Source organism: Lithobates pipiens, unplaced genomic scaffold, assembly GCF_037356315.1.
Source record: "Lithobates pipiens isolate NorthernLeopardFrog02 unplaced genomic scaffold, aLitPip1_a1.2 Scaffold_19, whole genome shotgun sequence".
In the NCBI taxonomy this organism is placed as follows: domain Eukaryota; kingdom Metazoa; phylum Chordata; class Amphibia; order Anura; family Ranidae; genus Lithobates; species Lithobates pipiens.
Window position 1 is genome coordinate 83,901,174 of NW_027507764.1, and position 12,045 is coordinate 83,913,218.

Consider the following 12,045-nt stretch of genomic DNA (forward strand, 5'->3'; position numbering starts at 1 on the left):
TGCATAATCCGGGTGCTGGGCTTCAAATTTCTTGTAGACACAGGAGGAGAGGGGCAGGAAAAGGAAGATCATAGCCAGCTCTCTCTCCTCTCCCATTCGTGTGAGGGGAAGAGAACTGTCGGTGCTGGCTCTGGGATGCATAAGAGAGACACTCTCAGCTCAGACCACTGCAGCCAGCAACCCCTCGCTTGGGAGCCACAGTCAGGGTTCCTGGGGCCTCCACAGTGGCAGAACACCAGGGCCTGGTTGCAAGTGCAACCTTTGCGACCCTGGTAGTTCTGTCACTGCAACTATATAAAGAATACAAAAAGCAAAGTACAGTCTTCTCCAATTGCTGTAAAAGAGGCAAACAAATACAAAAACAAAAACAGTACACATAACTGCATTTAACAGTATGACAGTAAATGAATGGCAGGTACATCACATAACATGGAGAATGTTAGTTGGGTCTGACAAGCCAAGATGATGTCACATAATGCACTTCAACTTCCCTCCCCGGGGGGAAATGGGAATCAACAGGTAATAACTCATTAATCTGAGCAGCACAGTTGGGAATTAAAGAAATTAAGAGAAGACTACTGCAAGACATTAACAAACATCACACAATCTAATGGCCAAACCAATGGATGTTATTCTGTACTCCTACTCCTGGACCTCTCTTTCGCCTTTGATATTGTTGACCACCCCCTCCTCCCCAAAGAACTCCATGCCTTTGGTTTCTGTGACTGTACTCTTCGCAGGTTCTCTCATCCAACCACACCTTTAGCGTTACTTACAATTTTACTTCCTCCTCTCCTCTTCCTTTCTCTGTTCCCCCAAGGTTCTGTTCCTGGATCTCTTATATTCTCAATCTACACCTTCTCCCTGGGTCAGCTGTTAGCCTCCCATGGCTTCCAATACATCTCTATGCCAACGACACCCACATTTCTCTCTCTACCCCTTAGCTCACTCCCTTAGTCTCCTCATGTCTCACTAATTTACTAATAGACATACAGTATCAGCCTGGATGTCACACCACTTCCTCAAACTCAATCTATTGTAAACTGAACTTATTATATTTCCTCCCCCAGGTGCCCCTTCCCCTGATCTCACTGTTAAGATCAATGGCACAACTATCAACACATCCCCGCATGCCAAGGTTCTAAGTGTGATCCTGGATTCTGATCTATCCTTTAGGCCCCACATCCAATCACTGCTCAAATCTTGCTGCCTCAACTCCACAACATCTCCAAAATACGTCCTTTCTTAACCAATGACACCACCAAGTTCCTAGTTCCCTCCCTGATCATCTCAGGCCTCAACTACTGCAAATCCCTCCTTATTGGCTTAACTTTACATAGAATATCCCTCCTTACATAGAATATCCCTCCAGCCCATCATGAATGCTGCTGCCAGGCTCATCCACCTTACCAACCTCTCCATGTTTGCTACTCCTCTCTGTCAATCCCTCCACTGGCTCCCACTCACCCAACAAATTAAATTCAAAATACTAACAACAATTTACAACCTAGTCTCAAAATACCAACCTAATCGTTCTCTTCCTTCATCCCAAGACCTCCTGCTCTCTGACTCCCTTGTCACCACCTCCTATGCACGCCTCCAGGACTTTTCCAGAGCCTCTCCCATGCTATTGAACTCCCTACACCAATCTGTCTGATTATCTCCTACTCTGCTTTTAGAAGATCTTTAAAAACCATCCTCCTCAGAGAAGAATATCCTGCCTCCACCTAACTACTGTGCTTTGATTTTCTCCATCAACTGATCCCCCCATAGTTATTACTTTTTGTATCACTTGACCCTCCCTCCTAGATTGTAAGCTCTAACGAGCAGAGCTCTTTGATTCCTCATGTATTGAATTGCATTGCAACTTTACTGTCTGTCCTCATATTGTAAAGTGCTGTGAAAACTGTTGGCACTATATAAATCTTGTATAATAACAATAATAAAAAAGAGACACCATGTTTAAAACAAAATGTTGATGGGCACCCCTGTGTTGATAAGGGATGTAAAGTCCAAGGACACAAAGGGGCCACCCCCACTGGAACTAGAATACTCTGGTAACAATCAGGAAGGTATTCCCTACAGTGGCTTGATCTTTCAGGGAAAGCTGCATGCTATTTGGCTCCGGACCTTCCTGCTGCAGTTTCTGAAAGTGGAGGACCTTTCACCTGGCTGCAGATTACTTTCCCATCTTCTTATGCCTCTCTGTGTTGGTAAATGAGTTTTTCCATGTCTAGTTATTAAAGTGTTACTAAATCCAGGACCCTGCATTCACTATATTTGGTCTCCCACAGTACACAGAACATGGAAATGTATATATTTTAGTAAATATAAACTGCTAAATGCCTTTTCTCATCGGCAGTATATAGCAGCCTTGTGACTTGTATCAGTTCCTTGTAAAGCTTGTAGAGTGAGTTTTTTTATACTGCACTGAGCTGCCCTGTCAGGATCCAGGACCCCTAACCTTTTGTTTGGACAATGCTGATCACGTGCACTCTCCTAAGAAAAAAAAAACTTCCCAGCAATACACACCAAACTGAGCATGTGCAGCCTGACTCCAAAGGCTCTGGACATGCGGACATGTTCTGGAGCCAGTGGACGAAGAGGAGGATCTGTGCATACAAGATCAAATAGCCTTTTTACACAATGCAGATGATTAACCCATTAGGTTCCACAGTGAGTATAACAAGCATGCTTTACTGCATATACAGACTGATTTTACTTTTGTGGGTTTAGTAACACTTTAACTGTATCCTTCAGGTGCATATTTGGAAAGAAGTGCAAAGAATAATAATGTATAAATCTCACAACAACCAATCAAATTTCAGTTTGTTGTGGTCCACTTAATGAAAGGATAAATGTAAGCTTCTATGGATTTCTGCACTTCATTTTTTTTTATTTGCGCATAAATGCACCAACCTGAACTGAGCTTTTCAGACCTTTATACAGTTTATGGAGTTCTTCACATCCTGTAAAACTTATTTTTAAAGAACGTTCTGTCAGCAATAAATGTTTGAAAAATGTCAGTTTAATTGTGCAAATTACAATGTGCTCTCAGAGCATCCAACGGAGCCAGGTAGACCTTTATGTATTTGGGAAATTTCCAGCAGATAAAACTGGAACATATTGATCTCGACAATGAAAAGCATTTACTGACAAAGTATTTTTCATTGTGAAAGGTAATTGAAAAATTCTGTTTATTTATTTTTTTCTGCCTTATTCGGAACCGAAGCCCCAAAAGAGTGAAGCCTAACAAAAGGGAGAACTTGATGGACATTTGCCCTTTAAACTTCATCTAATGGTTTGCTAGTTCAAGCGGCACACAAATATTAGCTGATTCGTAGCCTCAGGGGAAACTGGGATTGGTTGTAAAATATTCTGCCATTCATTGTTTTGTAATTAGGTTGAAATTGTATGAAATGTTTTGAGAATATGATTTCTCTGCTTAGAGAATAGGTTGGTGTTTATTGAATGAATATGTAAATTTAAAAATAACCTATTTCAGGCTTTAGGAGGCCTCGTTGCCAAGACAAGTGTTAGGAATACAGAACATCTTCTTTTCTCCTCATTTTAATGGGGGGAGAGAGATACATAGTCCAGAGAGGTGAACAGGAAGGCAGGAGTAATAGCCTTTTTTTCCCCACAAAAATGTTTATTGAAAGTTTTTCATAGATAATACAAATAGTACCATAAAACATATAAGCAAGGTACAAGTACATAGTTCCAACTAAAGGGAGGCATAGGGTTCAACATTAATGGAAGTAAGAGCCACATGCTACTGCCTCAAAGCACCGTCAGTAAGAAGACCACATAAGGAAACTTATATTAGTAAGGAGTAATCTTTTAAAGATGATACACTGCAGAGTACTACAGGCCTGTTTAACTCATGTTGGAATGGGAGAGTAGCGTCCGACTCCCATGTCGGCACTCCACACCATATCCTTTTTGTAAAATAAAACAAAAAAAAAAGAAAGAGAAGAATGGGAAAAAGAAATAAGGGAAAGCAAAAGAACAGAATGAGGGAGAGGGGGAAGGAGGATTGAGGGAGGCACTGTAGGGGGAGTATATGAGGAGGGGGTGGGATCGCCACCAGCTACCCTTCCCAGTAAATCCCCAGTGTTGTGAGAGGAATAGTGACCCTTAAAGCACCTCTCTAGGATTATCCTGGGATAAGTCCTGAAAGCTCTGCGAGTTTCGGTATTCAAGCCAGGGTGCCCATGTTGCCAAAAAGTAAGCTATTCTGTTTTGGGTGGTGCAAATCAACTCCTCCATCGCTGCTATCTGGTTGACCCGCATCACCCATTCCTTTATGGAAGGGGGTGATTTGGACCTCCAGTGAGCTGGCAGGCATAGCCTAGCAGCATTATTCATATGCATAGCTATTGACCTATAATATTTCTTACGGGAAATTTTTGAGAGGTGAAGGAGGTGGAATAGCCTTTTTGTCATAAATTGCAGAGTGCATGGGACAGCTCTTAATGTATGGATCAACAGGCATTTTTTACAGGTATCAAACCGTTATAACAGCTGAAGGGAAGAAAATAAGAGAATATTGTTATGGTTTACATACCCTTTAACTTGATATACTGGACAGGTAGGTCAATCTTATTACATGAAAATATGCAATAAAATGATTTTAGGAATTTTAGGAAGGGAAATATTGAAAATTGGGTTAAAAACAAATGGTTTAATTTTGATATTTTCCTTCATAGGAAGATATTGATGAAGAGATTGAAGCAGAATATAACATACTGAAGGCTCTGTCTGATCATCCAAATGTTGTCAAGTTCTTTGGAATGTACTTCAAGAAAGACATAAAAACGGGAGATCAATTATGGCTGGTTTTGGAGGTTTGTATCCCTCCACAAATTTAGATTGTGTTCTTTTGCGTTACCTTGTTATCACATTAAGCCCAAACCCCAATGACATCTGGGAAACGGTTTTCCAGTCTGGCTCCTCTATGCATCTGGATTCACAAATTTTTGAGCTTTCACACAAATACAACTTTGAATGTACATGAAACGTTCTCTTCCCTCTGCTCAGATATTCATACTCTGCCTTCGCAATGCCTTACAAACTTCTATGCTCTATGGTTCTATGGAAATCTACCCGAAACTATTTGGAAAATTCAGCCCATCATACCTTCAAAATGCCTCCTTTAACAACAACTTTAACACACGTAATCCTTGCTCACCCTTCCCATGCTGCCTATACCTCCAACTACAGACCTGAAACCAGTGGCTGATGTGGACAGAGAGCATATATTGTGGTACTGGGTATTCATAGACCCTAATGAAGAAGCCTTCTACTTTTAAGAATGGAGGGAAATAGTTTCTTCATTATGGCCTGTGAAGAAAAGTATATCTATGAGCAGAACTGCTGGCCAGGAGCATTGCCCAGCATAAGTCACAGCTCCCTGTTGATCACCTGCTGATCTAAGGTCTGTAGTTTGGAGTATAAGTGGCATAAGGGAAGGTAAGGGGCCATTAGAATTTAAGTATATCTAGAATAAAACATGTTTTAGTTATTAAAAAGGATAGAGAATCATATGAGGATTTAGTGGTTGAGACTCAAAATTTTGGATTTTTTCTGTTTTGGCCTCGGTGATATTGCCATTGAGGACAAACAGAGCAGGTGAATCTTCCCTGGGGACACAAACAGCAGTAAAAACCCAACAAGAGTTCTAAGGCCGCGTAAAAATTTGCATGAACGGACTTGACCACACACGATGAACGAACAGTCCGCTGAAAACGAGCGTGATGACGTGTACAACACGTACGACGGGACTAGAAAAACGACGTCCTATACACTGCAATGCAACCTTCGGCCGTGTAAACCCTTTCTGAGTATGTGCGATACTTAGTCCGTCCAACTTGCCTACACACGAGCGGACTGTCCGCTGAAACTAAGTTTGGACGGACAAAACCAAGTTTCAGCGGACTGTCTTACGGAAATTCCGAAAAACTTTGTTCGTCAGACTGTCCGCTGAAACTGTCCGCTGAAGCCCACACACGAGCGGACTGTCCGCTGAAACACTGTTCAGCGGACTAAGTTGGGCGAACAGTCCGCCCGTGTGTACGCGGCCTAAGGCCGCGTACACACGGGCGGACTGTTCGCCCAAACTTGTCCGCTGAACAGTGTTTGGGCGGACAGTCCGCTCGTGTGTGGGGCTTCAGCGGACAGTTTCAGCGGACAGTTGGACGAACAAGGTCTTACGGAAATTCCGAAAAACTGTCCGCTGAAACAAGGTTTCAGCGGACTGTTCGCTCGTGTGTAGGCTTGTTCGGCCAACTAAGTCTCGCGCATGCTCAGAAAGGATTTTCACGCCGAAAGCTATAATGCAGTGTATAGGACGTCGTATTTTTCGTCCCGTCGTACGTGCCGTTCACGTCATCGCGCACGGTTTCAGCAAACTGTTCGTCCGTCGTGTGTGGCCATGTCCGTCCATGCTAAGTTTGAGCGGACTGTTCGCTCAAACTGTTGGACGGACAAAGTTGGGCCAACAGTCCGCGCGTGTGTACGCGGCCTTACTCTTCCCTACATTATGCAAGACTGCAAGTACATTTTTGACTTTAGATAGACTTAAAAGCTGAAATTTTGCCTTGTGTGCTGGTAGCTGCTGTGCTGAAATCTGAAGTCCCCTGCCTTTGGATACCCCTGCAGTAGTGACCTTACCCAATGCTGCAGAGGTTAATATGAGGGGCTGCACTTGGGACAGGCGCTTATCAAAAGTGACAACTTTACCTGCCCTTTCCATCCCTGTGCTCCTTTCATAGAAGCCGTACTATCTGTTCCCACAATGAAAAGTGCTCTCTCTATGAATGGAGACATGCTTTTCATTGAGGGAACCAATAGTACAGCCTCTATTACTGGAACAGGGGGACAAAATAGTCATCACTTTTGACGAGTGCCTATCACATTTGCAGCCACTCATATTAACTCCCAAAACACTACAAGATCACAGTTGTGGGATTATCTAGGGGTAGAGGAATGAACATTTCAACCCAGTATCCACCAGCGCACAGGAACACATTCATTCATTGTAAATACTATTCCTAGTGCTGTTAAAAAAATAATAATTCAGCTTTAATTAAGATAAAGGTATTGTTTATTATTATGTATCCTTTAAAACATGTCTGCGCATAAGAATGTAACCTTGTATATAATACACAGAATTTGCCAATTCATTACGGCTTCCCGAACCGCTCTAGGTTCCATAATATCTTAGTTTCTACCATTATTTCTCTTAAATAAACATATAGTAAAAAGGACCCTTTTATTCAAGAGGGAGTACTGTTGACTGATGTGCTTTTGGACACATATATATATATATATATATATATATATATATATATATATATACACATCTCTGTGCAATAATGTATACACACACAAATATATATATATATATATATATATATATATATATATATATATATAAAATGTTTCTGTATTATTTAACTCTGTTTGTAACACATCATTTCTACAGTACCACATGAGGTCATAAAGGTGTTACAGAAATCAATAATAATATTTACATGACCTTTGCAGTTGTGCAATGGCGGATCTGTCACTGATTTGGCAAAAGGACTCCTGAAAAGAGGTGAAAGAATGAATGAAGCCATCATTGCATACATCCTACATGAAGCTCTTATGGTGAGTCTCTGCTTCTGGAGTAAATTTCTTCTTCCCCGTTTATGCCTCTTTCCACACATGCGTAGTGCTGTGATTTTATTATATTTGGTAGGTTCCCATGGATCCCATTGTGACATCCTAATTGTGCATACTTATTATCAAATATTTTTTTTATTCAACATCGTTTTGAAATCAGCTTAATTGCTAGCATGTTTGTGTACACACTGGCCTCAAATATCTCCTGGTGGTGAGATGTGTTTGTTAGAATATCTAGCTCTGCCTAAAAGTCATGGACATTGAAAAGCCACAACCTAAATGAGTGTGACTTCTCCACACACCATGGATTCTTTATATTTTAAAGTAAGCCAATTATTGAGGAGCAACCATATTACGCACAATGTGGGCCTTGTGGATGCATACCTCCCAACTTTCTCAGAAGGGAATGACAACTAATAGAAAAAGTATGTAGGTATAGGACACACCCCCGTCATGCCTCCTTATAGAAGAATTCTACAAAAAAAGATTGCTTAAACCCAACTACTACTTACCACTACTATTTCTTTATATTGGCTTCTGGAATTTACAAATGCAGCAATTTAGAAGTTGGGTGAAAGGTTTAGCACTGGAAAACACTTTTTGATAGATAAGTAGTGCATTTTATATACAACTATATAGATCAGACCAAAATGAGGGACAAATGAGGAGGAAAGAGGGACAGAGGGACTGTGTTCCGAATGAGGGAAAGTCACACGAAATCAGGGACAGTTGGGAGCTATGGGAATGGGGTTGCACAAGCATATTTAACAGAACTCTCAATACTGGGTTTTCTAAGAAGTATGAAGCCACCAGGTAGTTTAACCCAACACTGCCCACTTACCTTTAAAAGTACCTCAAGGCAGAGACGTATTTATAATAAAACCATCTCTCCTTGCTTTTTCTGTTGTTTTCTGGTGATCTGTACAGTTGAAAAGTAGATCTACATATAAAGTAGATGGCACGTTGACTCAAAAAAGCATATCCTAGCATTCATTTATGTTTCCCGCATGTGCTTGTTCCACTTTTCTTATCCTCATTTTCAGCAAGGTGTGTGAGCTGTGTCTTAGGTAGCTGCCTCCTTGAGGATTTTTTCCCCAAATATAAACTATGACTGTGAAGTCAACCTATGCTAGGCTACATTTAGGTGCCCCTACCTCTTTAATTTCCATCTCAAAGCAATTATTCTAATGATTTAGTATACTAATTGTTTTCATAACAACTCTATAGAGCAGTCATTCTCAACCTGGGTTCTGTGGAACCCTAGGGTTCCTCCAGTGGTTGCGTGAGCTGTGGTTAATTGACCTAACTTCTGATGGTGTTTGCTTAGCTACAGGGCCAACATCACTTGGCAGAGTCAGTAGAATGGCACCAATGATATTTTTAGCTGATTATAAAAGGGTGGTATTCTGATCACCACTGTAATGGGGGCACGCTTGCCACTGACCACTAATGTAAGGGATGGACTAATCTTAGCAACGTTTCTCTAAGACCTAAAAATAATTTCAAGTGTTCCTCTTGGGTAAAACAATTGAAAGAGGTTAGTAAAGAGTTCCCAAAGTTTATATATATATATATATATATATTTTTCATCCAGATAAAACTGCCAGAGGCTAATGCTATCTGCAAAAATCACTGTGTAGTCAGACAGCTCTGAGCCCTGCAGCAGTAACATGGTCTGCTCTGGCGATAGTTACTTGTTAGCCTACAAAATTATTTCTCTAGTACATCAGCTCCATAGCATATTAAAAAGGAGAGCATATCTACTGAACTGAGCTAGTAATAGTTTGCTACATTCAACTGGACTTGTTGAATAACATCAAATACATTTTGCTGCTTGTCTGCACAGCTTCCTCGGCTCTTAGTTTCAGGAACATGCCCCATAATTTATATCCACATGAGAAAGTTAACTTAAGTATAGTAAAAAAAAAAAAAAAAAAAAAAGACTTTTGGTGCCGAGGGGGTTAATAGAGCCAAGGCACCTGTCATATGCACTCATTAAGGGTGCCCACTATGCATGCCCTTTCTGGCCCCTCCTCCATTTATAGAAGACATATTATAGGTTCCATGAATGAAACACAATCTATGGATGGAGGATAGGTGGGTGAATGAAAGGTCTGCCTCCTCCATTCATAGAGTGCTTATGCAATTTAAAAAAAAAACCTAAAGCCCTGTACATATGGGCCAAATACTGTGCAACATCTCCTGGTTAAAAAAAAAAACATCCAAGATTCGGCCAATGTGTATGCCAGCCGGTCCAACAGAAGCCGGGCATTTGGCTGGCTTCTGTCAGATGAACATGCTGGAAAATTACCATGGAACGTGTAAAAGCAGATGTCGATTGACAAAGGGTAGGATCGGGGTGTAGAAAAGTTTGATAAACCACCCTCTTCTTTTTACTTACTAATTATAAAACAAGTCCAGTTGATTGTGACTACTACTGACCATACCATGGCTTTGATAAGTGAGACCCTTCAAGGCACTCACTGTACTTATTTACTGTACATCCATATAAAAGTCACTCATATTTAATAGCATATTCTATCCTGGTGTCCGGATCAAAGAAAATCGTTCCTTGGATTTGAAAGTGAAGCCATGTGATCTTACGTGCTGCACTTATTTGGTGACTTCTTAAGGATAAGTGCATATTAGGTAAGACCCCTCAAAAGCCCTTTGCCTGACCTCAGCAACATTAATCTCCAAGTGATCTTATTTGCTGTACTTACTCAGTAAATTCTTAAAGTGTATTCCCACCTTTGCAGCCAAATTGGGATAACACATATATTATTTTTGTTACATGTTCCCATTCACTTTCATTAAAATCCACAAAAATGTGGGTGTATTTTAAACTGAAAATATAGGATTTGATAAACGATTGCATTAACCACTTTCAGACCGGACCATTTTGCTGGTAAATGACCAGAGGTCTTTTTACACTTTGGCACTGCGCTGCTTTAACTGGTAATTGCGCGGTCATGCAATGTTGTACCCAAACAAAATTTGCGTCCTTTTCTTCCCACAAATAGAGCTTTCTTTTGATGGTATTTGATTGCCTCTGCGATTTTTATTTTTTGCGATATAAACGTAAAAAGACCGCAAATTTTGAAAAAAAATGATATTTTCTACTTTTTGTTATTAGAAAAATCCAATAAACTCAATTTTAGTCATACATTTAGGCCAAAATGTATTCAGCCACATGTCTTTGGTAAAAAAAAAGTCAATAATTGTATATTTATTGGTTTGCGCAAAAGTTGTCACATCTACAAACTAAGGTACGTTTTCTGGAATTTACACAGCTTTTAGTTTACGACTGCCTATCTCATTTCTTGAGGTGCTAAATTGGCAGGGCAGTACAAAACCCCCCCAAATGACCCCATTTTGGAAAGTAGACCCCCTAAGGAAATTGATAAGAGGCATGTTGAGCCCATTGAATATTTTATTTTTTTGCCTCAAGCGATTGAATAATGACAAAAAAAAAAATTTTTTTTTTTTTTTACACAAAGTTGTCACTAAATGATATATTGCTCACACATGCTATGGGCATATGTGAAATGACACCCCAAAATAAATTCTGCTGCTTCTCCTGAGTACGGGGATACCACATATGTGGGACTTTTTGGGAGCCTAGCCGCGTACGGGGCCCCGAAAACCAAGCACCGCCTTCAGGCTTTCTAAGGGCGTAAATTTTTGAGTTCACTTCTCACTACCTATTACAGTTTTGAAGGCCATAAAATGCCAAGATGGCACAAAACCCCCACAAATGACCCCATTTTAGAAAGTAGACACCCCAAGCTATTTGCTGAGAGGCATGTTGAGTTCATGGAATATTTTATATTTTGCCACAAGTTGCGGGAAAATTACAAACTTTTTTTTTTTTTTTTTTTTTTTCACAAAGTTGTCACTAAATGATATATTGCTCATGCATGCCATGGGCATATGTGAAATGACACCCCAAAATAAATTCTGCTGCTTCTCCTGAGTACGGGGATACCACATATGTGGGACTTTTTGGGAGCCTAGCCGCGTACGCGGCCCCGAAAACCAAGCACCGCCTTCAGGCTTTCTAAGGGCGTAAATTTTTGAGTTCACTTCTCACTACCTATTACAGTTTTGAAGGCCATAAAATGCCAAGATGGCACAAAACCCCCACAAATGACTCCATTTTAGAAAGTAGACACCCCAAGCTATTTGCTGAGAGGCATGTTGAGTCCATGGAATATTTTATATTTTGCCACAAGTTGCGGGAAAATTACAAACTTTTTTTTTTTTTTTCACAAAGTTGTCACTAAATGATATATTGCTCACGCATGCCATGGGCATATGTGAAATGACACCCCAAAATAAATTCTGCTGCTTCTCCTGAGTACGGGGATACCA

At 40.5% G+C, this 12,045-nt stretch overlaps 1 protein-coding gene across 3 annotated transcripts in view; it reads left to right on the forward strand.

Moving 5' to 3' along the window:
- The window catches only part of MYO3A (myosin IIIA), a 312,814-nt gene that overhangs the window by 50,618 nt on the left and 250,151 nt on the right, over positions 1-12,045 (forward strand). For all 3 annotated transcript variants that reach the window (XM_077490990.1, XM_077490992.1, XM_077490991.1), the window contains exons 3-4: positions 4,713-4,850; positions 7,552-7,656. In XM_077490990.1, the coding sequence (XP_077347116.1) occupies positions 4,713-4,850; positions 7,552-7,656 (243 nt within the window). The remainder of the gene's footprint in view (positions 1-4,712; positions 4,851-7,551; positions 7,657-12,045) is intronic.